Source organism: Bombina bombina, chromosome 3 (assembly GCF_027579735.1).
Source record: "Bombina bombina isolate aBomBom1 chromosome 3, aBomBom1.pri, whole genome shotgun sequence".
Taxonomy (NCBI): Eukaryota; Metazoa; Chordata; class Amphibia; order Anura; family Bombinatoridae; genus Bombina; species Bombina bombina.
Window position 1 is genome coordinate 1228545191 of NC_069501.1, and position 27400 is coordinate 1228572590.

At 38.8% G+C, this 27400-nt stretch overlaps 1 protein-coding gene across 1 annotated transcript; it reads right to left on the reverse strand.

The window, feature by feature from the left end:
* Positions 1-4799: 4799 nt before the first annotated feature.
* DGAT2 (diacylglycerol O-acyltransferase 2) lies at positions 4800-22531 on the reverse strand. Its single transcript, XM_053708704.1, has 8 exons — positions 22448-22531; positions 16342-16470; positions 15175-15282; positions 12760-12830; positions 10459-10663; positions 8571-8745; positions 8288-8490; positions 4800-8014 (listed from the first exon to the last, which is right to left on the reverse strand). Exons 1-8 carry the CDS (start codon positions 22485-22487, stop codon positions 7860-7862), a joined length of 1086 nt encoding a protein of 361 aa, XP_053564679.1. The 5' UTR covers positions 22488-22531; the 3' UTR covers positions 4800-7859.
* Positions 22532-27400: the final 4869 nt, after the last annotated feature.

Below are 27400 nucleotides of genomic sequence, written 5' to 3' on the forward strand. Positions count from 1 at the left end.
AGAGTAAAATTGAGCAAAAAGACAAAACAACATATAAGAACTTGTGTCAAAAGACACAACTAGCCATAAAAGTTGACATTTCTATATTTAGATGTACCTACAGCTATTATGTTCACTTGTAATAGATAGGTCTTAGTTAATTAGGCAATATATATAACTTTTAGAGACAGTTGAACAAGCCCCACCACGAGATTACCCAGGTTTATCTTTATGGGAATAAAAAGGCAAGGTAGTTCTATCCGGAAATATCAGAGCTTCGCCATACTTAAGTGATTTAATAATAATACTGAATAAGAGGTATCGCCCAGTCACTCATCAAAATAAATATGGTACCGCAGGCGCAAGGGGGAAAAGATTGGTGTAGAAGCTGTTAAGAGTGCGTATAGGCAGGCAAATGGCGGTATCCCATCTATAAAATATGTATATGTCCCCCACCCGCTACCGCGGCCGTCAGCCGCGAGTGAGGTAACACACAACATGTTTAATATGCATGCCCTTGACATGAATGAAAATGCTGTATGTAACCTAAGAGCTATAAACTAGGGAAACGTGTGTCTCCCCCTGCCCCGAATCAACCTCCTATGTTCTGGGCCTCTGAAAATTAATAAGGAGATTAATGGTGTAGGAATAACATATTAAACTAATAAAACACACATATCTTGAACTTATATGCAAAATCTTAATACAACAAGGTAAACAGTGGTAGCAAAGACAAACAGCAAACCTTATGTTTGAGTCCTTAAGATAGTCCCGAGTATAGTCTTATTATTAAAGAGAGTTGTCAGCCCCCTGAATATTGCTGCTTGCTGTATGGAGCATTAACACCTCTGAAGCCGGTAAATTGGCTGGATTGAGTGTTTCCCCTCAGTATTTTAGAATGTCTGGTAGAAATAGTGCCAGGGGATGATGTGGGGTAGTTCTTAGTCTCGGGAGGGCCATACCGGGGGTCAAGATCCTCCGCAGGCCATGGACGCCCCAAGCTACAATCTGGTGCCGTGATAGAGGTAAGTGAGCCTGGGACCTCCAGATCCGCGGCCTTCTCCGGGCTCCCCCGAAGACCACGTGGTCCCCACGAGAGCCCCAGGGCCTGTGTTAAATATAGCTGCGATCTTGCTGAGTCCATGGGGTCTTCGATCCCTAAAGTAATGAGATGTTTCCGCTGCCTCCCTCCGTTGACGGTCATATGTGTCGGGTCCAGTTTCTCCATTTGGGAATGGGTCTTTGTGGCTCCAGACGCCATCTTGGGTGAAGTGATATTATATCTCCAGCTTAACAAACCCAATTTTTGCATAAAGTCGATATTTTGCGTATTGTATTTATGTGGTGTCTCCGCTGCTCTGCTTGTATTGCCTCCATGTGATGATAAGGGGGTTATAATAGGGCTGTCGCCTGACTGTATGGTTGCTCCCGTCCCCAACCCGGTATATTGCTTATCTTCCCCGGGCTTTATACATGCAGCTGGCTCGCTCCTCACAAGTTGTTGTATTGCCGGTTCAGCGGCCCCAGTAGATTCCAATCGTTCCATTAGATGAAGTATGTCTTGCTCCGAAGGAGCTTTATCTATTAAAGCTTGCATCCGAGCTTCTAGCTTAGCCCAGCGGAGGTCCAGAGCGGTGAAAAGGTCATTAACTCCCATTGTGGATGGCTGATGTCTATGTTCGCTCCCACCGTGCGGCTGCGATGCCCAAAGCTGTATGCCGAGTCTTAGTTAGTAAGGCTGCTGGATGCGGCAAATTTAATACAGGTACTTGAATTAATTAGTTCTGGCTAGACACCCCTGAGATCCAGGGGGGGGAGCGCTGCCTGTAAGATCGCCGCCGCTACAGGCCTCTATCGTCCAATTCCGCCTCCGGGATCATTAATACAGCAACTAACGGTAGGGTCTGGTATATGAACTTGCTGCAACTCGGTCTAGTGTCAGATGCTGTGGAATTAATACAATAACCGGCGGATTATTGAATTGCTCTCCCGGAGCTACAGAAGAGTGCGACTGCAGAGAGCCGCTGCCTGGACACGCCCCACTTGTAAAGTTTTTTTAACTGTGGGAATTACATTTTCAGTTTCCTTTAAAGGGACACTGAACCCAAAAATGTTGTTTTGTAATCCAGAAAGAGCATGCAATTTTAAGCAACTTTCTAATTTACTCCTATTATCAAATTTTCTTTGTTCTCTTGCTATCTTTATTTGAAAAAGAAGGTATCTATGCTTTTTTTGGGTTCAGTACTCTGACAGCAATTTTTTATTGGTGGATGAATTTATCAACCAATCAGCAAGGACAACCCAGGTTGTTCACCAAAAGTGAGCCGGCATCTAAACTTACATTCTTGCATTTTAAATAAAGATACCAAGAGAATGAAGAAAATTTGATAATAGGAGTAAATTAGAAAGTTGCTTAAAATGTCATGCTCAATCTGAATCATGAAAGAACATTTTTGGGTACAGTGTCCCTTTAAGTCTATATGCAGGCAAAAATTCATATAATTAAGCATCTTATTTTATTCTGAATGATCTGAGATAAGGCCTTAGTTAAAATAGGCTGTTTACAATTACTTTATTTTTGTACTTAGCCAGGTACTTTTTATTAGGAATGTACATTTGGATCTTTTGCCAGGATCTGAATGTGGAAACAGGAGACAGATTGTGCCATTCGGATCTTTTTGTAGCCAGATTGATTCGAGTGAAAGATCCCAGCACTAAGATTTGGATTTGCACAGATCTTAGTGTGTTGATCCTTTACCAGAATAAATCTGACTACAAAAAGATCCAAGTGAAACTAGCAGCCGCCTACTCCCGCATTCAGGTCCTCACAAAGGATCTAAAGACACATCTCTACTTTTTATGCAGTAAACAAGCAGTCTCTCTTTATGAAACAAGCTGTAGCTCAAACCTAACTATGACTTGGGCTGTTAACCCACCTACACTATTATTTAAAGCAGGGGTATCAAGCTCATTGTATCCGGGGGCCACTGGCTAAGTGTTCTTCTCCCATGGGGGCTACTTGAACAGAGAGTAATCTGGAACTGCATATACTAGAAACTAGAAGTGACATTTACCCAAGCAGTAGTGCATGGTAGCAGCTGTTGTACACAATAGATATAGACAGTGTATATTTATCTTGTTAGTGCCAAGTCAAGTGATCATTCTGGAACTCAATAAAAAAATGACATTTATCCAAGCAGTGCATAATGGGAATTTACAATGCACAATTGTCTTTATATTTATCTTGTCAGTGCCTACATAGAACATCAACTTGTTACAAATCTTAGAACCCTAAAAATATTTATGGGGCCAAATTAATAATTTATCTAATAAACAAGAGTGGGCCAGATTAAACTATCTTGAGGGCTGCATATGGCCCCCCAGCCGGTACTTTGAGACCACTGATTGAAAGGGACATTAAACACTAAATACAAGCCACCATATTGAACTCAATATATTCCAGGGCTAACATCTGTTTGAACATGTGCAGCAAATCTCCTTCTGATACCTGCAGTGAAATCTAGGTTACAATATGGCTGCACCCATAATTAGAGGACGGTGCATGAGATGTATTTAGGGTTTAATGTCCCTTTAAGGCAGATTTGCAGGTAATATTAATTTAAGGAGGAAAAACAACAAGTAAACTGCTCTATTACTTGTGTTGATAATCTTATCTATATACCCAGTGTGATGAGAAAAGTAACTAGAGCAAAATGGGCCCAGGACAATGTCTCGGGCAGTCGGGCAGGCGTCCCCCCCCCTCTTTTCAACAGTATCCCTTCCAACACAGTAAGGCTGAGGTACTGTAGGAAAGATGGGTCCCTAGAAGTCTGGGCCTTATGTCAGACGAGACCCCTGTGGTGGCCTCTGTTTCATTCAGTGTGCTTGTGTCTATTCTTCCACTGTCCCAGTATTCGAACAATAGATAAGCCGTGGATAAAACACTTGAGAAAAGGGTGCGTTGTGTCTTGCAGTATATAATATACGAGTGATGCATTTACACTTGTGGAAATATTAGTTTATGTTAACAAAATGGTCTAGAGACACAGAAATGGATTAAAGGGACACTGAACCCAAATTTTTTCTTTTATGATTCAGATAGAGCATGCAATTTTAAGCAATTTTCTAATTTACTCCTATTATCAATTTGTCTTCATTCTCTTGCTATCTTTATTTGAAAAAGAAGGAATCTAAGCTAAGGAGCCAGCAAATTTTTGGTTAAGGACCATGGACAGCACTTTTTTATTGGTGCTGTCCAATCAGCAAGGACAACCCAGGTTGTTCACCAGAAATGGGCCGGCATCTACACTTATATTCTTGATTTTCAAAGAAACATACCAAGAGAACAAAGAAAATTTGATAATAGGAGTAAATTAGGAAGTTGCTTAAAATTGCATGCTCTATCTGAATCACAAAAGAAAAATTTTGGGTTCAGTGTCCCTTTAAGAAAGGAATCTGTGGTGGTCACCAGTAATTTATAGCAAAGATTTATTTTACAAGAATGCAGACATATGTGGCAGAAGTTCAGTGGGACCCATGTATGTTTTTAGCATAGATTTCTTTAAAATATAAAAAAAAAATGTGGGTTTTTCGGGTTTATCTTAGAAATTTCATTCAGATAAAATAACATTAACAACATTTTTCAATGTAACCAGCTGTTTTGTTGCAAATGCGGTTTTATGAATATAATTTGGTGCATTGTTTCTTAGTTTGGACACAATTTGTCATCAGGACTTCATAATATTGAAAGCTTTGGCAACTATATGTTCAATAGCCAATGTCCTTGACTTTAAAATAATTCAACATCACAAGTTCACATATTTATTTATATTTATCTGTACAAAACATTTTATATATAATACAATACATTCTTAAACCCGAAATAGATAATTATTTAGGATGCAGTTATTTTAGAGAACGTTATTAAATGTAGCACATCAAAGGCACATTGATTCATTTCTATCACTAAACCCAAATATCTGACATTTTGATTATATTTCTTTAGACAAAAAAAAATAATATCCACATCCTACAAATGCAGCTTCAATGTAAACACTTCAAATAAAAGGCATATGTGTATTATACACATTCAATATGAACCTACAGTTGATTGACAAATATATACATTTTTATAAACCTTCTTTTAAAAACACTTTCTTAATTAAACAATAAAATTGCACTTTCCCCAATACTTTCAGATTATATTATTATTTTATGTTAACACTGAGATTACAGCTAAGACATTCTTTCAGCTGAATGGTGGGTAGAAAAGTTTGGTAAATACATACAAAATAGCTTTTTTTAATTTTAGTAGATTGGTTCCAGAACAGGTTAACCACCAAATTGCATTGGTTGTGCTTTATAAGAATAAAAAAAAAAATCTTGTGCAGAAATCTATAGTGAAAAAAATATAAAACTATGTTTAACTAGTCAGGGAATAAAATACTGTCCATATAGATAAAGTAACATTCAAATGTTAAATAGTAGAGAATGCCTAAATTATTTGATGTTACTTAAAAGGGACATAGACACCAAATAACCGGGGGGGGGGGGGGGGGGGAATATGAGCGTCAATAAAGCAATTTTGTTACTTAGGTTTCATTCTCTTCTGAGGCCAATTCAGGAAAGCTATATGAGTCACTAGACTGCAATTTATGACCATGTATAATACATCAGTTTTTCAAAGTAATGGTAAAGTCAAATGATTTGCTTATTATTCAATTATAGTCCAATTTTTAAAAAAAAAAAAAAATGTTTTAGGATTTGTTTTCTCATTAAGATGCTTAGAAATCTTTATTTAGTAATAGTACTCACATCTAATAACCCTGCCTGACCGACCACCCCTCCATTAAATCTTTTTTTCCCCTTTTGGTGATGTATATCTCCTTCCACCAATCACCAGTATTGCCGCATGGCTCACTGAGTTTAATGTGCTGATGGGTCTTTGTGTAGAGACACATGCGTGATATTGCCCAGGAACTGCTAGATATAACACTGCTGTCTAAAGTGGGCAGACAAAAACTTCAGCTGTATTGGCAGCACTCAATCTTGCAAATCTCAGTTTACATTGAGGTGACTGTCTAGCCGCACGCTCAGTTCTTCCAACTAATGGGAGCGTGCATCACCTATTACGTAGGGTCATTCTCTATAGCAGTAGACTACATAAATTACAATGTAAGAGGAGCAGAAATATGAAGAAACAAGGATTTAAATAAACTTTGTTTTAAAAGAATTTTTTTTTTAAATGGAATATATAGTTGTATTGATGGGGTTGTCAAGAGGTCACCATTTAAAACTAGAATAATTTACCTTCACTGTAAGTCTGAGTCTGCACTTCCACTTAACAGGAATTGTAAAGTCCACAATTTTCAGAATTAATTTATAGGAAAGGGGCACAGAATAAATAATTAAATTATAGTGCAAAACATGATTATATTAAATAAAAATATTTGATATTACCATTTCTAAATGTTTATATCCCCCTTAAATGTAGAAGCTAATGGATTATTTTGTTACTTTTCTTGTGCATTGCAAGAAAGAATTAACTCATTGTTAATAAGCATAGCTCTGTAACATGTCTGATAAGAAATTAGTAGCATTGGTAAATTGTGTAAGGGTATCAAACCTGCTAAGACAAGTGCTTGAAATACTAAGTAATATTCTATTTATAAAATGATCAATTTTCCCTCAAAGACAGCCCCCAAAACTATAATTAGTTTTCACTCTGCCCTCAGCTACATAAATGTGACTTGTCATTAGACTCAAGCTGCATAATCAAAAAGAAAAGTTAAGGAATTCGATCTTTAAAAGCACTTGCACAACAACAACAAAAAAGGGGGGGGTTAATTGTTAACAAAGGAATGCAGATTAAATCATTGTAATGTAGGTACTATCACAGCATTAAAAATTTATTTTAATTCCATGGGACCCCCCCCCCTTTTTTTTTAAGAGTTTTAAAAGTCTCTCATAATATAGCAGATGACCCCACTCTTCATCGAAAGATGAACCCAAAATTTTATATATCTGTTCAGTGTTACTTCTACAAGGGTAAAGTAGTCACCCATATCCATAAGACCATAAAAATTCACTCTCACCAAGATAGAGTGAAACAGTACATAGGCAGGAAAACTAGACTGCATTGCTTGTAAACAAACGTTATTTGACTAGGTAGAACATTTCTGCTGCCAAATGCACCATTCTCAGCTTTAATCAAAATATAGCACATTATAACTATGGTTTTATAAACCGATTGTATGTAGATTCAAGTGGGAAATAAAGAAGGGCAGAGGAAAGTGTATGATTGCCCTCAACTAGATTATGGGTAAGATAAAACATTTTAGTATTTTTATTCTTTTTTTTTAAACTGAAAGAGAAAACAAAAAGTTTTTATATTATTGTTGAGCTTGGTAAAGGGTTACTAAGAGCATTATAAAATGCTTTATTATACATTTATGTACCAATACTTTGATACAAAGATCTTAGCACCTGGTTGGGCTGATGATTAGAAGTTTATTTACTAGATCTACCTAGTGACATCAGCTATAATTATAACAGTTTTTTCTTAATATAAAGAAAGAAAAAAAAGCTGAACTTTAAGTTCAGTAAACCAGTAGAAAACTGTTAATATGAATCATAAGTGCTAAGAGCGGTACTATTATTAGGCATTAGATAAGGGCTGCCCAGTAGTTTTATAGTCATTAAGCTCTGGTAGTGGGCAAAGAGCAATCTACAGCTGTAGTGCCCAACTTCAGCTATTCATACCAGATATGGAATGATACATTTACAGCTACAATCATGATAAAGTACATTCTAGAAATCATGGTAATCAGCTGTTCAACACAGACATAGAAAAGCCATCTTTATCAGCAGTGCAGAGTCCATCAATTGATTTCCAACATCTCAGTTTCAGGTAGGCCGATCTTGGTCTTGTACTTATCAAAAAGTTTCTGAAGTGAGCTCAGGTACATGCTATGGTAGAAATCCACATCCTTCTGCGTTGGGTGCTCAATTTTAGGGACAGTGATTGGTTCCCCAACTGTGGAGGGGAAAAGCAATTTAATAATGAAATCTTTAGTGACAGTTTTTATTTATATAACTTATAAATATATATATATATATATATATATATTTTTTAATATAAATGTCTAATATCCTCTAAGATGCAATGAGAATATATATTGCCATCTCTAAGTGACATTCTAATGTAAATATTACAAACACCAAAAATTTGAGCTTGCATTTCTCCCCTCCCCCCATTAGAACCTTCCTATAAAAGCAAGCACAAACGACTGTACAAGTGTCTACTCACCAACAGTAGTTATAGGGTTAGGATAGGGAACTAGGCCCCAACTGTTTGAAGAGAAGAATCCACAGCCATGAAAGACACAAGGTGCAAACCCAACATATTTCTGGAACTTCTTCTGTACCCAGCGCCCCCAGGAGCCTTCTTCGAACACAATCTGCTTATAAGCTTCATTTTCTCCAAATGAATAAACAGGAACCAGGTCCGCTCTTAGGAGGAAAAATATAGACACCGTGAAGGTCAATACAATGACTCTGAATCATATGTATCCTATTCACCTGCCACGTACCCATGCTGCAGTGCAATCTTTATAAAGCCTTTTCTCTGTTTTAAGGTCACTGTGTTTTTTCCAGGTATGCAGTTTAAAGACTCAGCAGCTCCTCCAACGACAATAACCACAGCATTCCCAGTGCCATTTTTAGATAAAATGTAATCTATGGTGTCACGGTCTACAGGACATATACCTAGAAGACAATGAGGTTTTGCTAGCAAATATTGGTTGCTTCACATTTCTTGTAACATGGAGATAGAACACACTTATTCCCCTCAATACATTCTAGTCTTATCCTTCATGTTTAGTCTACAAGAAGCCTTTAAATTAATATACAACATGGTGAGCGTTACATGACTTTATGGTCCTACACTGTTTTGAAGCCCAGTTATTTGTACGCATACAGTAGGTGACCTTAATGTTAAATCCCTAGGAATGGAAATATTAAACCCCACCCCAGACACTTTTTTTTTTTTACTATAAAAAGTGATTGTCAATTCCACTGCGTTTCTATAAAGAAACAGGTGTCCGCATGTCAGAACCTGGGTTTTCCCCTTATCTATATTTTTTGCTGAGGACTATTAGATATATAGAACTGGTATGCAAACAATGGCAGTTTGTAATATAGAAATGTTGAAAGTAACTAACAGGGTTTCCACAATGCCTTATTTTTATATCTGTTAAATTTAACCACTAAACAAGGGTTACCTAGGTGCAGAACCAAAAATGGGCCGACTCTTAAGCTTAGATTCCTGCTTTTTCAAATAAAGATAGCGAGAAACGAAAGAAAAATTGATAAGGAGTAAATTAGAGTTGCTTAAAATTGCATGCTCTGAATCAGGAAAAAAAAAAAAAAGTTTAGTTTCCATTTAACTAAATCATAATGTCTAGCATTTATATAAGGTTTCATAACCTTTTGAAGCCAGCAAAACTCTGCAGTGCACCAACATTGATAATTAGTAATAAACTACTTGAAAGCCCTAGTGAGTTGATATATCTCATTTCCTCTTATCGTGAGATATTAGGGTCAACAGCTCTAAGCAGTTACTGTAGTATGTAGCCAAGACAGCCATTTTGCAGAATTCTTAAAGTTACTGAATCTGACCATGAGATGCCAGGAAAAGTTCAATTCTGAGGTATTTTACAGCAAAATAAAATGTATCCTTTATTAATATGCACAAGATTAGGATTCTCAATTTCCCAGTAGTGTATTGCTGCTCCCAAGCCTAACTAGGTATGCTTTTAAAGAAAAAAACAAATTACAAAATCAGTTTCTTAATAGATCATGTAACTAAGGCATTTCAATTTTCTTATATTGAAATCATTAACATTTAGTTTTTACTTTCATGTGCCTTTAAAGGGACATTATACACTCATTTTTTCTTTGCATAAATGTTTTGTAGATAATCTATTTATATAGCCCATAAAGTTTTTGTTTTTAATTAATGTATAGTTTTGCTTATTTTTAAATAACATTGCTCTGATTTTCAGACTCCTAACCAAGCCCCAAAGTTTTGTGAATACGCTCGACTACCTACTCCAGCTTGCTCCTGTTTGTGTAAAGGGTCTTTTCATATGCAAAAGAAGGGGGAGGGGGGGGGAGTGTCTTATTTGCCACTTACAGTGGGCTTTCCAGCTACCTTTTCAACAGAGCCAAAGTGACAGCTTCTAAGTAAGTTTTTAAACAGTTTTATACTGGATTTTTATATCAGTATCTGTGCATATTATTCTTTATAGTAGTGTCTATTACATGCAGTTATATGAAAATGAGTGTATACTGTCCCTTTAACCTTGTTTGTAGGGTTTAAAAATCAGCACCAAAGTGGAAATGCACTTATAATCCTTAGCACTGATGTCACCAACATAAAATGCATCTTTATAGCACTTTTACAAATACACCACTTACCTCCTGACATTAAGTAGTCCCTAAGTACAGGCATTCTGAAGTTCCCTGCCAATGTGGCAAGGTAAGTTTTGATACCAGGAAACTTCTTGGACACACCAGTGGCTTCTGTGCCAAAGTTACAAAATCCTCCAAGGCACATTATACCATGTGGGTGGTAGCCAAAAATATAATTTCTGCTTGGAAGCAGGTTGTGGGTTTTAATTAGCTGGAGAAAACAAAAAAAAAATATATATATATAAAAATAAATGCACAACCCTCCTTAGTGATATCAGTTTAGACTGTTACAGGGTTTTGTGATTACATACAAAGAGATAGGACTTTGGTTCCTAAAGTTAGAATGCAGCCAATTTCTAGTATTTGGCAGGTATACTGTAAGTGTTTTTCCCCTTAAATTCCAATAACTTGTTATACCAGCTGCAGGGTATAGAATGTATGAGAAATTGCAGGTTGATTTATGAATATAAAATAGATGCCTATTAAAATGGGTTGTGCTTGCAGGTAAAATTAGTTTTCAAATTTTCATTGTACACACTTGCTTCCTTATGTTATCTATCTGTAAACCAAAGCCCAATACTTAGAACAATTGAAAATGAACTCTGCTACACTGAACTGGAATTTCTTCTGCTGGCTGTGTTTACACAGCTTGTCAATAGCCTATACCTCAGTATAGGTGGGGACACCAGACTAAAATCAGCTATTTCAAAAGCTGAAAGAGTAAAGGAGCTACTTGTAAACAATTTAATACTCCTTGCCCACCGTGTTTAGATAATATGGCTGCACCTCACTGACAAGGCCCATTGAAGGCCGAAACGATCGTCTGGGGTTGTCATGTTCCTTGTTCAGAGGAGAATTGCCTGGTATTTCTGGGCTGGACTGACCTTTCTTGGCAGGATCAGACTTATGCTATAGGAAAGTTTTCCTCTGTGAAAAGCACAAATGGGCTTAAAGCGGCTGCTCCTAGGTGGTAACTCGCCATAGAACAAGCTACGGAGCTATTTGTTCCTGGTAGAGGGCTTCTCTCTTTGTATGCAACAATTTAATACACTCCAGCAAGTAAAATAGATAATTGGGAGAAACATTTGTTAAACTGTCCCTTTAATGTCAAGAACAAAATATATATATAAAAAAAAACACGTTTCTACCATTCATAGACATGTTAATTTCATAGTACAAAAATATTTTTTTAAAAGCTTTTTCAATTCATAGTGAAATTAACAGGAAATTTGTGTTTTGCGCAAGACTGGCCAATGGGATAGCTTAGTGGCTGACAGTGAGGGTTTTGCAATTTCTCTTGTTCAGAAAGATTGCCTGATATTTCAGGACTGAACCGTTTCCTGTAGTATCAGTCTGATCTGACTAAAGTTCTTCTCTGTAAAAGGCACATGTTGAGCAAAAAGATGCCGCTTCTTGGGAGGTAATTAGCCATAGAACAAGCTATTCAGTCACAGGTTGAGCGTTTATTTATGCAAATTATGACCCTGAGAGAAACCAGATGTGGACCTGTTGCTCAGTGTGCCTAGAGTGATATGGCTGCACCTCACTAAGGTGGCTCACACTAGGCCGAAACGTACATCTGGGTTTTTGCTGTTCTCTCCTTCAGAGAGAGATTGCCTGGTATTTTGGGACTGGACAGTTTGGTCAGAACCAGACTGATGAGCCTTTCACAGAGAAGAGCTTTCATGTAGCATATGTGAGCAAAGAGGCTGCTCCTATGGTGGTAACTAGCCATAGAACAAGCTATTATTCGTTCCAAGGCTGAGCGCTACTCTATTTATAACAGGGAAAGCTAACAGCAGTTTATCAAAGCCCTTTTTATCTCTATCTATATATAGTGTAATATACAAAGGGAAAAAAAATTGCTGGTTCTGCAACCGATTTATTACAACACTGGTATGGAAATGCCTATTGCTCAGATTCATAATACACTGTTCTTTCCGTCTCACAAGGCAAAATACAACATGCCTGGCTAAAGGATGACAGACTAGCAAATAAACCACGATATATGCTTGCACTTTAGACATGTCTCGCTGTCAGTTATAGAATGCAAACACTCCCCCTTCTTAACATCAGATCCAGAACGTTTGTGATTGTAGTTAGAGTTTCATTCATTTCCCCATATGGCACTATTGTTGTAGCTAGAGCGCGATTGGAGAACAATTGACCAGCGGAGCATTTGAATTGCATATCTATATTAAAAGATAGTTCTAGTGCATCTTCATTACAACTGATGAATTAAACTCCATCTAATATCACTAACATTCCGGATCCGAATTTAATGGATTTTTTTTTTTTTTTTTGTACCTTAATTGGAAAATAGTCTCTGAAATATCTCCAGACTGCCCAGTTCCTTACCCATGTGGAGCGTCTGCCACCTGTAAGAAGAAGCAGCATCGTCAATATATTGACAGTGTGTTTGATACTGCAGAGTAGGTCATAGGTTTAGATTTTAGACAACACTTTAGCGTAATTTGGAACTTCAGTTAGCAACCACCTGAATATCCATGTGCAGAAGAAACTACTGATATAGTATAATATACCCACTGCCTGAGGCTCCATGAATCCATGGGGTGTGTTAATATGGTGTAAGCCTCACTACTAGCCAAAATAATTACAATACTCCATACAGTTTGCAAAAACTTTTCTTAACAAAGCACTTCTACCCATTGAAGACCGGCCAGTGTTTGATTGGGTCAGCCAGGCCAGCTTATCTGGGTCTGGAGAGCTGGCTTTGGACACACCAGGTCTGTATCTTTACTGGATTTAAAGGGCCATAATAGTCTTAAACTTCCAGACTTTAGAGTATGTCAATTTTGTACTATCAACCCTACAATATTGTGTGTAACCTCTGCAATAGGGGTTAAACACACAATTAAAGTACCACTCAGGGTCTGCAGAGCACTGCTGGTACCAAACAGAACCCACTGTTTATACAATCAGCAGCGCAATTAAGATGTACAAACTTAAGCATGTCATTTTTCAACTATTATGGCCCTATTAAAAAAAAATAAAAAAAAAATTTGCCATTTGTAATTAATGGCTATTAACGGTTTGTTCGTGTTTAGCTGTATTCTCTATTCAAATTATTGCAGCCAAATCCAGTTATCCTCATTATGTGAGCCCTATAACAATGCTCTACCCAAATAGAACCATCATGGTGCCCGCATGCACAGTTGTAGTTTATTGTTCAATCAAACATGCGCATAGTGGATCTCAATGCTGTCCTGAGGCGCATCACCAAGAAAGCGCTGGATACAATTCCAACGTAGGCGCTTCAACTGTGTATGTGGCCATTTGGATTAACAATGATGTTGGAAAGGAAGGTTTTGAACAGGTACAAATGCGATTTTGAGCCCCAGATTGGTTGGCAATTTGCAATCTACTTTTATGGGCAGTTGCCACAAGTTTATGTAGAGTTAAAAATATAAGAATAAGGTATTTAGAACACATTGATTTTTATGTAGATGTATAACCATTAAAGGGATATGAAACCCAATTTTTTCCACTCATGATTCAGATAGAACATGCCATTTTAAGCAACTTATTAATTTTTATTCCTTTGGTATCTTTATTTGAAAGAGCAAGAATGTAAGCTTAGGAGCCAGCCCATTTTTGGTTCTGGTGCTTGCTGATTGGTGGCTACATTTAGCACCACCCAGGTGTTGAACCAAAAATGGTCTGGCTCCTAAGCTTACATTCATGCTTTTCAAATAAATAGGAGTAATTAGAAAGTTGCATGCCCTGATTAATGAAACCAATTTGAGTTTCATATACCTGTAATTTGTACTAGTAGAAATGATCAATTACTACAAATCTACATTTGCATGAGCAGCCTCTACATAGGGCATAACTGCTGACCATACAAACAGAATGTGTAGCAATTAGCCACCAAGTGATTAAATAGCCTCAAAGCAGGGTTTAATGTAATTTGCTACTTTGTCATCCAATAGTTTCCCCAATTTTATTCTGGATATAAATTGTTTGTTTTAACAATGTTGCAAATGCCTCTCCTGTATGGAAGTTTGATCTCACATTTTCCAGATACAGTTGGGTCACTAAATTCATTTTCTAGCTGTACCTACATTTGAACATTTACGTTAGGGGTGTGCATTCCAGGGGCCACACAATTTACTAGAGCATCACAGGGAGGGATATGCCAGTAGTTTGAGGTTATATTAGCCTATAAAATCAATTATTTTTATGTGCAATAGAAAGGGAGTGACAATGGATCTTGTACAATGACAAAAAAGGTATTACGGCACAGTCAGGCAGAAAAGTCTTTCAAAAACAAAATATTTGAACATGTGAACATAAAATTACAGGTGCAATCCCTTTTATCCAAAACTGCTTGGGACTGGAAACGTTTTGGATTTTGGCATTTGTATAATCTCATCTGTAAAATGAGACAGCTTGGGGAAGGGGGGGGCGGGGATGTTTGTAAATATCTTATGCAACAAAGTATTTTTATATCATTTGTACACATTGTCTCCAAGAGATTGTACAGTACCGTAACCAGAAAGACAAATAGTATTAAATAGAGTAGCATTAGCTGTTTAGAGAACAAAAACCAAACCAATGCTGCAGCAGAGAAGATGGGAATTACAAATTTAATTTTTCACAATAATTCTGGATTTGTACAATAAGCAGTATTTAATAATTGCTCACTTACAAGTATTGATACCATGGTTTATATTTACTATAGGTATCTTAATCACTTGCCTTTATTAGGTGTGTTCCAGTCAATCACCAGCCAAGCCATGTACAAAGCTGCAATCAGCCAACAGTCAGTGCAGAAGACATACAGCAGTATTGCAGTGCATGCAACGCCTATTGAGGGAGAGAAATAAGTGGTTACTACACAAACTGCTTGTACTAGTTAATAAAATAAGGACGTTTTAACAAAAAGATGGTGTTTAATGCATTTGCCAGAGAATTTATTGGCAAGCAGTCTATTGCAGGGCTTAGAAAGGGATTAAATTGCCTTATTAGGTTTTATTAGCTATTCACTGAAATGGGCATCCAAGGGCTCCTTTCCATTGAGTAGTGAGAAATTATATATATATATATATATATATACCTAGTGGAGCTTGCCAAAAGTTAGTTTGACAACGGCCTAGTTTCCATTGAGGTGGTAAAACATTTTTCTTCATTAAAGTCTATGGAGAATTTATTACCATATCAATGGAAACAAGCCGGGTGTCCGATGGTTTGCGTGTTCAGTAGAAACCTGGTGTATTTTTCATTTTGCAACCTTGTACCTCTCAATGGAAACAAGCCCTAAGTAGGAACATGAAACCCAAAACAAATTCTCTCATGATTCTGACAGAACATGCAATTTTAAACATCTTTCAAAATTACTGTTATTTGCTACATTCTTTGTATCCTTTGTTGAAAAGCATTCCTCAGTAGGCTCAGGAGCAATGATGCACTACTAGGAGCTAGCTGCTACACATACCTCTTATTAGCTCACCAGATGTGTTCAGCTAGCTCCCAGTTGGTATCCTTTGGAGTAGCAAACGTGTTAATAGAAATTGATTGGAAAGTTTGATGGTCTGAATTATGGAGGAAGTTTTTTTTTTTTTTGGGGGGGGGGGGGTTATGCCCTTTAAAAGTATTTGTTTTAAGGTATAGTGGTTATATGTATTCTGGTTTTAGTTATGTGAGCACAGTAACCCCCTTCATGTCTGACAGGACACTATACTCCTACCCCCTAGCCATGAGATCATGTGCAGTAACTTTATTTTACACCACAAGTTTACAAAGTGTTGCAAACTGCTTAAGAGGTGCACATGGCTGCCTGTTTTATAACAAATACTGCATTAGTAACTCTGCAGCGTCATGTAATTCATATATTAGATGTTCATGATAAGTTCTGGTTAAAGTTACCCATAATTAGGAAGCTGAGGACCCATTGTAGCACAGAGATGATCTGAAGATGCTTTTCAACTTTGAACTTTGACAACCAAGGAAGGAAAGGCAAATCATGTACAGACGATAGGATACTGGATCCAGTACCTAGAAAGAGAAAACAAAACCTAATTTAACGCCATGGTCCTCAAAGCCCACCTGTGTCTAGTACAGTACATGTGTCCAGATAAGGAAACCTTAATACAATTTAATTCTGAGTCATTTCTTAAAAAGGGATTGAAAGGGCAAAATTGCACGAACCCATTTCAATTAGAACTATATTTGCTAAAATCATGTTTGCAGCAGTGTTTTCTATAGAAAAGTTTCACCCAGGTGTGATTATGAAATATCTGGATAGGGCAGTGTAATACTTGGCAATATTTTAACATTTGGTCTTATTTATAGGTTAATAAATCTATCCAAAGCACACATTAATTGCATAATGTTAACAAATTTATCATGTGTAACAAACATTGAAAAAAAAAAAAAAGCCAATTTTAGCATTATACAGCCTTAAATTTTAGTCGGATGGTCAGTAAATTCTAGTTTACAAGTGGAACGCTATTAAGCTTTTTGCGTGTGTCGGGTAGCACATGTATAACAAGTTAAAAAAAACCAAAAAAAAAAACCAACGCACACAAAAAGTCAAAGTCTGAAATCCAGCCGCATTTATGTATTCCCCATAGACTTCAATGGAGCGTAGAAAAAACAAATTCAAGTTGTGCTCTTATAACTTTTTAAAATAATTGTTATATTTATCAGTAACTGTACTTTTAAAAAGGTATTTTTGATGCGTTTTGTGCAACTTTTTATTCAAGCATAACAGTTAATCAGAGCCCTGAAGTCGAGCTATCACAATGTGTGTTAAATTCAATTGTGCTAGCGTTTACTTTAAACTTCTTAATACACACACAAACACCCATGATGAACCCCTTATCACTTGCGGACAACTGTTAGCGCGCCACTCATAGTCTAGCTCTAAATTGGTACAGGGGACGGACTGAATTCTGATTCTTTAGTCACATGTAGCATATGCTGCTCAGACACCATGCTTGTTTAGAGCCATTAGAAAAGACGGTGCATGGGACACTTACAAAATGCGTATACCACAGTAACAAGATTTTTTTTGTTTACGGAATTACAATGCAAAAATGAATCTATTTAAAATTTAAACACTTCCATGCTCAATTAAATATTGATATTTCTATCTTGCCCTTACCCATTCAGCACGTCCTCCGGTGTCAGGATCTCACAGCACACTGTAGTCTTTATAGTGCAGCATTTCCTGCCATAACATCTATACAAGATGGTCATAGGAACTTTAGACTTGTCTTTTAATGCTATTCAGGGTTCATTTTAGCATTTGTAAGGGACAGTCTACTCAAAATGTAGTTTAGAAAGATAATTCCTTTATTATCCATTCCCCAGTTTTGCATAACCAACATGGTAATATACTTTTACCTCTGATTACCTTGTATGTAAGCCTCTTCTGACAGCCCCCTGATCACATGGCTATTATCTATTGACTTGCATTTTAGCCAATTAGTGCTGTGTCCTGCACAACTCCATGGGAGAGAGCACAATGTTATTGATGTCACTCATGGATTAGAAGTCTTTGTAAAAAGCTAATTAAAAAACAAAATACAACCAAACAAAAAAAAAAAAAAACCCTGCATGTGATAAGAAGCTGTCTGTAGTGGTTTAGAAACAGGCAGAGATTTAGAGGTTAGAAATTATATTAACATAATGTTGGTTATGCAAAGCTAAAGAATGGGTAATAAAAGCGTTGTCTATCTTTTTTAAAAACAATTTTGTTGTTGACTGTCCCTTTAGTAAATGCTGTGAATGTTTTTTGCATCAGAGAAAGTGATTGCAGTTTTCGGCCTACAAACTTCCTGATCAGCTTATCCAAGATCCCTGCATACTTTAGACTATTGCATGAATATGAGATCTCATGCCAAATTATACTCACTACAGTTAGAACATTAAGACTAATCACACACAGCTCCTTGTATATGCCAAGAAAACAAACGCCACTAGATTTGCAGTTTTTACATGTTAGGGGACTTAGAAGCATTTTCAAAATCACTCATGTTCACAGAAACATGGGGGGGGGGGGTAGTAAGTGATTTTTCGGTTCTCTCTACCCTGTAAGTTGTGATTTGCCTGTTCTCCAGTACTGGGTTGTAGAGAGATCTAATAGAGAGATTATGTTGGAAATTGAGTGAGCATCACTTCACCTACATTTGAGGGCGTTTTAGAAGAGTAGTTTTCACATACACTAACTTAACATGCAGGATTCATGACAACTCAATCATACAAAGCATCTCGTCTTGCGGTCATGTCTCGCTGTCACTGTCTGTTTTATTTTTCTCGTATTTATATCTAACAGTTAGTTCTTTTATGTGCATAGGTTAGAGTGACCCATTTTATAGCTACTAATCTTAGTATTCTGCAGCTTGACTTGTAATGTTTTGTCATGTTTATTCCTTGAAATATAAGTTTCACAGACAGGGTGTTGTATACTACAATTAGTCTCACATTTCAACGTAGCGCAGCCTCTGATTAACCACAGTAAAGCAGAGCAACACCACAATTTCCAACAGGCCAGGCTTTTCAAGGGCATATCCTGGACTGTATTATCTAATCCCAGCTGAAGAGTTTCAAAATACTCTTCAAACCATTTTAGTATGCAGATTTTTTTTAGTGCAATATTTAATTGCTTATATGCACCACACATTACCTTATGGATTCTTTTATTTGAAGTGGTTAAAGGACAAGTTAAGGGATAGGAAACCCAAAAATTATCTTGTGATTTAGACAGAGAAAAATAATAATAAAAAAAAATAAAAAAAAAAAATGGTATGCTCTGAATCATGAAATAAATATTTGAAATGAAACCCAAAAATTTACGAACTCAGATAATAATGCTCTGACAAGTTACTACTTTATTCATTAAAGGAGCATACACCCCTCATAAGACTAATGTTCTTAAATCACAAATAATGTGCCCTAAAATGATCTGTTTACAGGGGCTGGAGCACAAAACCATTATAAAGCCCCTAGTAAATCATTCAGATGGTTGAAGTCCAATCATTAATACAAAGTTGGATAATGTAAATTGATCTCTTCTTGTTTGGTGCAAACATCAAGATAAAGTTTCAGAAGACAGCAGCTCGTGAAGACATGCACAAGGGATAATGAAGGAGATGACAGAGTGCAGAGTCTGAGAAGTGTCACCGATGTGCCATTCATCCAAGAAATGGGTAGAGTTCTGCCTGTGTCTCCCACATCTCTCTTCAAGCAGAATATCAGGGACAGAAGATTTGTACTAGGTGCCAGTATTAGTTATTGAGATGACGTAGTGCTCGTGATTTATCTAGATACAAATCTCTCTCCCCTAGAGTGTATGCTGCTGTATATTAAATTCAAAACCATTTGGTCATCTCTAGTATAATGCGTCATTTGCCCCTTGCAAAGTTTACTGCGCACCAAACTTAGCTTCCTGGATTTTTTTACTTTTTTTTGTACTAATTCCATATCCAGAATATGGATAAAATGTTACATCTGTAGATAAAAACCAATTACATTTTAAACATGTAAGACTCAGATGTAGTAGAGGCACCTTTGTATATAGGAGCATATTAAGTGTCCCACTGCTATTTCATGAGGCAACATTAACCAGGGAACACATAAATATTTATAAAATGAAAAGCAATTTACACACACAGCAACATCAAGCTAAGTCAGAGCTTAAAAAGGGAAGTGCAAATAGCCAAGAAAATGGCTTCTGCAAGGTCACAATGTTAGTGGATATGTTTGCTACATAAACAAGTTACATCATGGACAAGTTGTTGGAACAAGTTAAAGGGACATGAAATCCAAAATTTTGTGGTCATGATTCAATTGAGCATACAATTTTATAAATAACTTTTCCCAATTTACTTCATTCTCTTGGTATCCTTTGTTGAAGAAATTATAATGCACATGAGGAATATATGTGCAGCCATTAGTAGCTCCTGAGCCTACCTGTGTATGTTTTTAAGATGGCATCTTCTGAAATATGGGTGGGGGAGGAGAGCCAGACAAATGTCATTTTATATAGATTTATGTAGTAAATTCCAAAAACCTTAGGTTACAGAATTATAAGATCTGGCTCCTGGGATTTATCAAACCTTGATATTGAGAGTTGAACACAGATTGTTCATAATAGAAACTACATATTACATGTAAGAAAATACAAACTCTTAAGCTAAAAACAATCCCCCAACCCCCACAAAGATTGTTGGGAGCCATCTCCATAACAGCCAGTATGCAACCTATCCCTAGGGAAGTCGTATGTATGAACCACCACATTAGCTTCAACTTAATGTTCTCATGTAAAGATAATAAGTACTTTTAGACACATAACATGAATGAGAGTGGATATAGATCCACACACACTTTAGTCAGTTGTAAACATTTTGTCACCCAGAATTTGTCTCAAAATGTGAGGCCTGCTGCTTAGCTTAAGTGTTCCAACTCCTAATTTATTTGCTCTATAATGAATAAGAGCAGATATGAAATAAAATCAATAGTATAGATGTTTGGGGGGGGGGGGGGGGGGCTGGTTAAAAGACAGCAAGGGAGTCACAGCTTTAGGGATTTTACATTCTAATTAAACAGATATAACACCCCCCCCCCCCCAAAAAAAAAAAAAAAAAAAAAAAAAAAAAAAAAAAGTGGTATCTTGTGATTCAGACAGAGCATCTCATTAAAATAAATAGATTCCAGTTTACGTCTATTAAAATTTGCTTTGTTATCAGGATATGCTGTGATGAAGAGATACCCAAGTAGCCATCTAAAATTATCTATCTAGTGGTCTTGCAGATGGATAAGATTCTTGCAAGTCTGCTGCCGTATAGTGCTCCAGTCCAGAAATGGGACAGCTCCTAAGCATACATCCCTACTTTCCAACAATAGATACCAAGAGAACAAAGAATTTGATAATACAAGCAAGTTAAATTGTTTTTAAAAATCACATGCCCTGAATCATGAAATAAAAATGTTTGGGGGTTCCATATACTTTTAAAAAGACACCCTTGCCCTGGTGTTTAAGTGATTTCTAAATGCCATGTCAGTTTGTCCATGGCTGCTTTATTGGTTTTCTGGGTTCCAGCATACACAAGTACTGCCACAGGTGATAACAGATTATAAAGCTTTTATTTACTTCCTCTGGGACCAGCTTGGTTAAACATTGCCATACAAAGTGCACCAAACTGGCAATTAGTTAATGATCATGGAAAAGGATGTGTGGGTTACTAGGGCACTCAGGTTTCTCTGCATACATAGATTAGTTTAGGAGATATTACATAGGAACATATAAGGTTAGAAATGTGTACTAACAAGCACTTGGCTGCCAGGGGCTACACTGACAGTGGATTACAATATATATCAAGAGGATGCTGCCACAGCTGTACAATTAAACATTTGCAACTGTCCATTATCTAATTATTTTTTTATCCACACATTTCCTAGTATGTGGAGGTCTACAGATAGCAGAACATAGTATTGCTATCTCATCTGAATAGAAACTTCTAGTACAACTCCAATCCCCCCTTTTCCACTACACAATAAGGAACACCCCTTAATGCCACACCAGCATAACCCACTGTAAGAGCCTAAACAATACGAAATATCCCCTAATAGCAGCAGAACACCCCCTTTACCTCCACCCTAAAAAACAAGAAATACCCCCTTACTAGTACACCGGCTGCAACCCCCCAACCCAATAGCTCTGAAAGCAACACACATTATATCATGCAAAAAACAAACAAACAACTCTCTCCAATAGAAGAGCCCCTTAAACCAAGCAGCATAAACAGCCAGCCCAGCATTATCAGTAATCTCAGGATCTGCATGACAAGCAGCCTAGTATCCTTGCTAAATAAATACCCTCCCAGTATCCCCAATACACATCACCTGCTGTATAATGAACACCCCACTGCAGAAACACCAGTAACCCCCTAACGCCTCAGCACCCCACATCCAGCACATACAAGCCCTGGGGCCCCATTCCTCCTACAGAAGCCCAGCTGGTCCTTACCCCGTAGCACCCCGGAGTATGCGGCTATGATGGTTTTCATGGTGCTGTGTTCCGGTGGCTGTGCACAGACACTCACGGCTCACATTCCCCGCACACTGACCCTGGAGCAGAGCTGCGGCTTTATATAGTGCTGAGCGCAGAGGGAGGAGGACTTAACTAACAGCCAGCTGCGGGGGGAGGAGCGCTGCTCACACAACAGCGTGCGGCATAGCTGGACCACAGAGACAGTCAGGTGTTGGGGAAAGGCATGAGGGGCACCAGATGATGTGAGAGACAGGTAGGGAGTCTGGGGAAACATAAGGTGAGTTGTGAGAGATGACTACAGGGTGAGGTGTGAGAGACATCAGGTACTGCATGAGAGATGACTACAGGGTGAGGTGTGAGAGTCAGCAGGTATAACATGAAAGATGACTACAGGGTGAGGTGTGAGAGACAGCAGCTATAACATGAGAGATCACTACAGGGTGATGTGTGAGAGACAGCAGCTATAACATGAGAGATCACTACAGGGTGATGTGTGAGAGACAGCAAGTATAACATGAGAGATAACTACAGGGTGAGATGTGAGAGACAGCAGGTATAACATGAGAGATGACTACAGGGTTAGGTGTGAGAGAGACAGCAGGTATAACATGAGAGATGACTACAGGGTGATGTGTGAGAGACAGCAGGTATAGAGTGAGAGATGACTACAGGTGAGGTGTGAGAGACAGCAGGTATAACATGAGAGATGACTACAGGATGAGGTGTATGAGAGACAGCAGGTATAACATGAGAGATGACTACAGGGTGAGGTGTGAGAGAGACAGCAGGTATAACATGAGAGATGACTACAGGGTGAGGTGTGAGAGACAGCAGCTATAACATGAGAGATGACTACAGGGTGAGGTGTGAGAGACAGCAGGTATAACATGAGAGATGACTACAGGGTGAGGTGTGAGAAACAGCAGGTATAGCATGAGAGATGACTACAGGGTGATGTGTGTGAGAGACAGCAGGTATAACATGAGAGATGACTACAGGGTGAGGTGTGAGAGACAGCAGGTATAACATGAGAGATGACTACAGGGTGAGGTGTGAGAGACAGCAGGTATAACATGAGAGATAACTACAGGGTGAGGTGTGAGAGACAGCAGGTATAACATGAGAGATAACTACAGGGTGAGGTGTGAGAGACAGCAGGTATAACATGAGAGATGACTACAGGGTGATGTGTGAGAGACAGCAGGTATAACATGAGAGATGACTACAGGGTGAGGTGTGAGAGAGACAGCAGGTATAGCATGAGAGATGACTACAGGGTGAGGTGTGAGAGACAGCAGGTATAACATGAGATCTGACTACAGGGTGAGATGTGAGAGACAGCAGCTATAACATGAGAGATGACTACAGGGTGAGGTGTGAGAGACAGCAGGTATAACATGAGAGATGACTACAGGGTGAGGTGTGAGAGAAAGCAGGTATAACATGAGAGATGACTACAGGGTGAGGTGTGAGAGAGACAGCAGGTATAGCATGAGAGATGACTACAGGGTGAGGTGTGAGAGACAGCAGGTATAACATGAGAGATGACTACAGGGTGAGGTGTGAGAGACAGCAGGTATAACATGAGAGATGACTACAGGTGAGGCGTGAGAGACAGCAGGTATAACATGAGAGATGACTACAGGGTGAGGTGTGAGAGACAGCAGGTATAACATGAGAGATAACTACAGGGTGAGGTGTGAGAGACAGCAGGTATAACATGAGAGATGACTACAGGGTGATGTGTGAGAGACAGCAGGTATAACATGAGAGATGACTACAGGGTGAGATGTGAGAGAGATAGCAGGTATAGCATGAGAGATGACTACAGGGTGAGGTGTGAGAGACAGCAGGTATAACATGAGAGATGACTACAGGGTGAGGTGTGAGAGACAGCAGGCATAACATGAGAGATGACTACAGGGTGAGGTGTGAGAGACAGCAGGTATAACATGAGAGATAACTACAGTATGAGGTGTGAGAGACAGCAGGTATAACATGAAAGATGACTACAGGGTGAGGTGTGAGAGAGACAGCAGGTATAACATGAGAGATAACTACAGGGTGATGTGTAAGAGACAGCAGGTATAACATGAGAGATGACTACAGGGTGATGTGTGAGAGACAGCAGGTATAACATGAGAGATAACTACAGGGTGAGGTGTGAGAGACAGCAGGTATAACATGAGAGATGACTACAGGGTGAGGTGTGAGAGACAGCAGGTATAACATGAGAGATGACTACAGGGTGAGATATGAGAGACAGCAGGTATAACATGAGAGATAACTACAGGTGAGATGTGAGAGACAGCAGGTATAACATGAGAGATGACTACAGGGTGATGTGTGAGAGACAGCAGGTATAACATGAGAGATGACTACAGGGTGAGGCGTGAGAGACAACAGGTATAACATGAGAGATGACTACAGGGTGATGTGTGAGAGACAGCAGGTATAACATGAGAGATAACTACAGGGTGAGATGTGAGAGACAGCAGGTATAACATGAGAGATAACTACAGGGTGAGATGTGAGAGACAGCAGGTATAGCATGAGAGATAACTACAGGTGAGGTGTGAGAGACAGCAGGTATAACATGAGAGATGACTACAGGTGAGATGTGAGAGACAGCAGGTATAACATGAGAGATGACTACAGGGTGAGGTGTGAGAGACAGCAGGTATAACATGAGAGATGAGTACAGGGTGAGATATGAGAGACAGCAGGTATAACATGAGAGATAACTACAGGTGAGATGTGAGAGACAGCAGGTATAACATGAGAGCTGACTACAGGGTGAGGTGTGAGAGAGACAGCAGGTATAGCATGAGAGATGAATACAGGGTGAGGTGTGAGAGACAGCAGCTATAACATGAGAGATGACTACAGGGTGATGTGTGAGAGACAGCAGGTATAACATGAGAGATGACTACAGGGTGAGGTGTGAGAGACAGCAGGTATAACATGAGAGATGACTACAGGGTGAGGTGTGAGAGACAGCAGGTATAACATGAGAGATGACTACAGGGTGAGGTGTGAGAGACAGCAGGTATAACATGAGAGATAACTACAGGGTCAGGTGTGAGAGTCAGCAGGTATAACATGAGAGATGACTACAGGGTGAGGTGTGAGAGACAGCACGTATAACATGAGAGATAACTACAGGGTCAGGTGTGAGAGACAGCAGGTATAACATGAGAGATGACTACAGAGTGAGGTGTGAGAGACAGCAGGTATAACATGAAAGATGACTAAAGGGTGAGGTGTGAGAGACAGCAGGTATAACATGAGAGATGACTACAGGGTAAGGTGTGAGAGACAGCAGGTATAGCATGAGAGATGACTACAGGGTGAGGTGTGAGAGACAACAGGTATAGCATGAGAGATGACTACAGGGTGAGATGTGAGAGACAGCAAGTATAACATGAGAGATGACTACAGGGTGAGGTGTGAGAGACAGCAAGTATAACATGAGAGATGACTACAGGGTGATGTGTGTGAGAGACAGCAGGTATAACATGAGAGATGACTACAGGGTGAGGTGGGAGAGACAGCAGGTATAACATGAGAGATGACTACAGGGTGAGGTGTGTGAGAGACAGCAGGTATAACATGAGAGATGACTACAGGGTGAGGTGTGAGAGACAGCAGGTATAACATGAGAGATGACTACAGGGTGAGGTGTGAGAAACAGCAGGTATAACATGAGAGATGACTACAGGGTGATGTGTGAGAGACAGCAGGTATAACATGAGAGATGACTACAGGTGAGGTGAGAGAGACAGCAGGTATAACATGAGAGATGACTACAGGGTGATGTGTGAGAGACAGCAGGTATAACATGAGAGATGACTACAGGGTGATGTGTGAGACAGCAGGTATAACATGAAAGATGACTACAGGGTGATGTGTGAGAGACAGCAGGTATAACATGAGAGATGACTACAGGGTGATGTGTGAGACAGCAGGTATAACATGAGAGATGACTACAGGGTGATGTGTGAGAGACAGCGGGTATAACATGAGAGATAACTACAGGGTGAGGTGTAAGAGACAGCGGGTATAACATGAGAGATAACTACAGGGTGAGGTGTAAGAGACAGCAGGTATAACATGAGAGATGACTACAGGGTGAGGTGTAAGAGACAGCAGGTATAACATGAGAGATAACTACAGGGTGAGGTGTGAGAGACAGCAGGTATAGCATGAGAGATGACTACAGGTTTAGGTGTGAGACACAGCAGGTATAACATGAGAGATGACTACATGGTGATGTGTGAGAGACAGCTGGTATAACATGAGAGATGACTACAGGGTGAGGTGAGAGACAGCAGCTATAACATGAGAGATGACTACAGGGTGAGGTGTGAGAGACAGCAGGTATAACATGAGAGATGACTACAGGGTGAGGTGTGAGAGACAGCAGGTATAACATGAGAGATGACTACAGGGTGATGTGTGAGAGACAGCAGGTATAACATGAGAGATGACTACAGGGTGATGTGTGAGAGACAGCAGGTATAACATGAGAGATGACTACAGGGTGAGGTGTGAGAGACAGCAGGTATAACATGAGAGATGACTACAGGGTGAGGTGTGAGAGACAGCAGGTATAACATGAGAGATGACTACAGGGTGAGGTGTGAGAGACAGCAGGTATAACATGAGAGATGACTACAGGGTGAGGTGTGAGAGACAGCAGGTATAACATGAGAGATGACTACAGGGTGATGTGTGAGAGACAGCAGGTATAACAAGAGAGATGACTACAGGTGAGGTGTGAGAGACAGCAGGTATAACATGAGAGATGACTACAGGGTTATGTGTGAGAGACAGCAGGTATAAAATGAGAGATGACTACAGGTGAGGTGTGAGAGACAGCAGGTATAGCATGAGAGATGACTACAGGGTGAGGTGTGAGAGACAGCA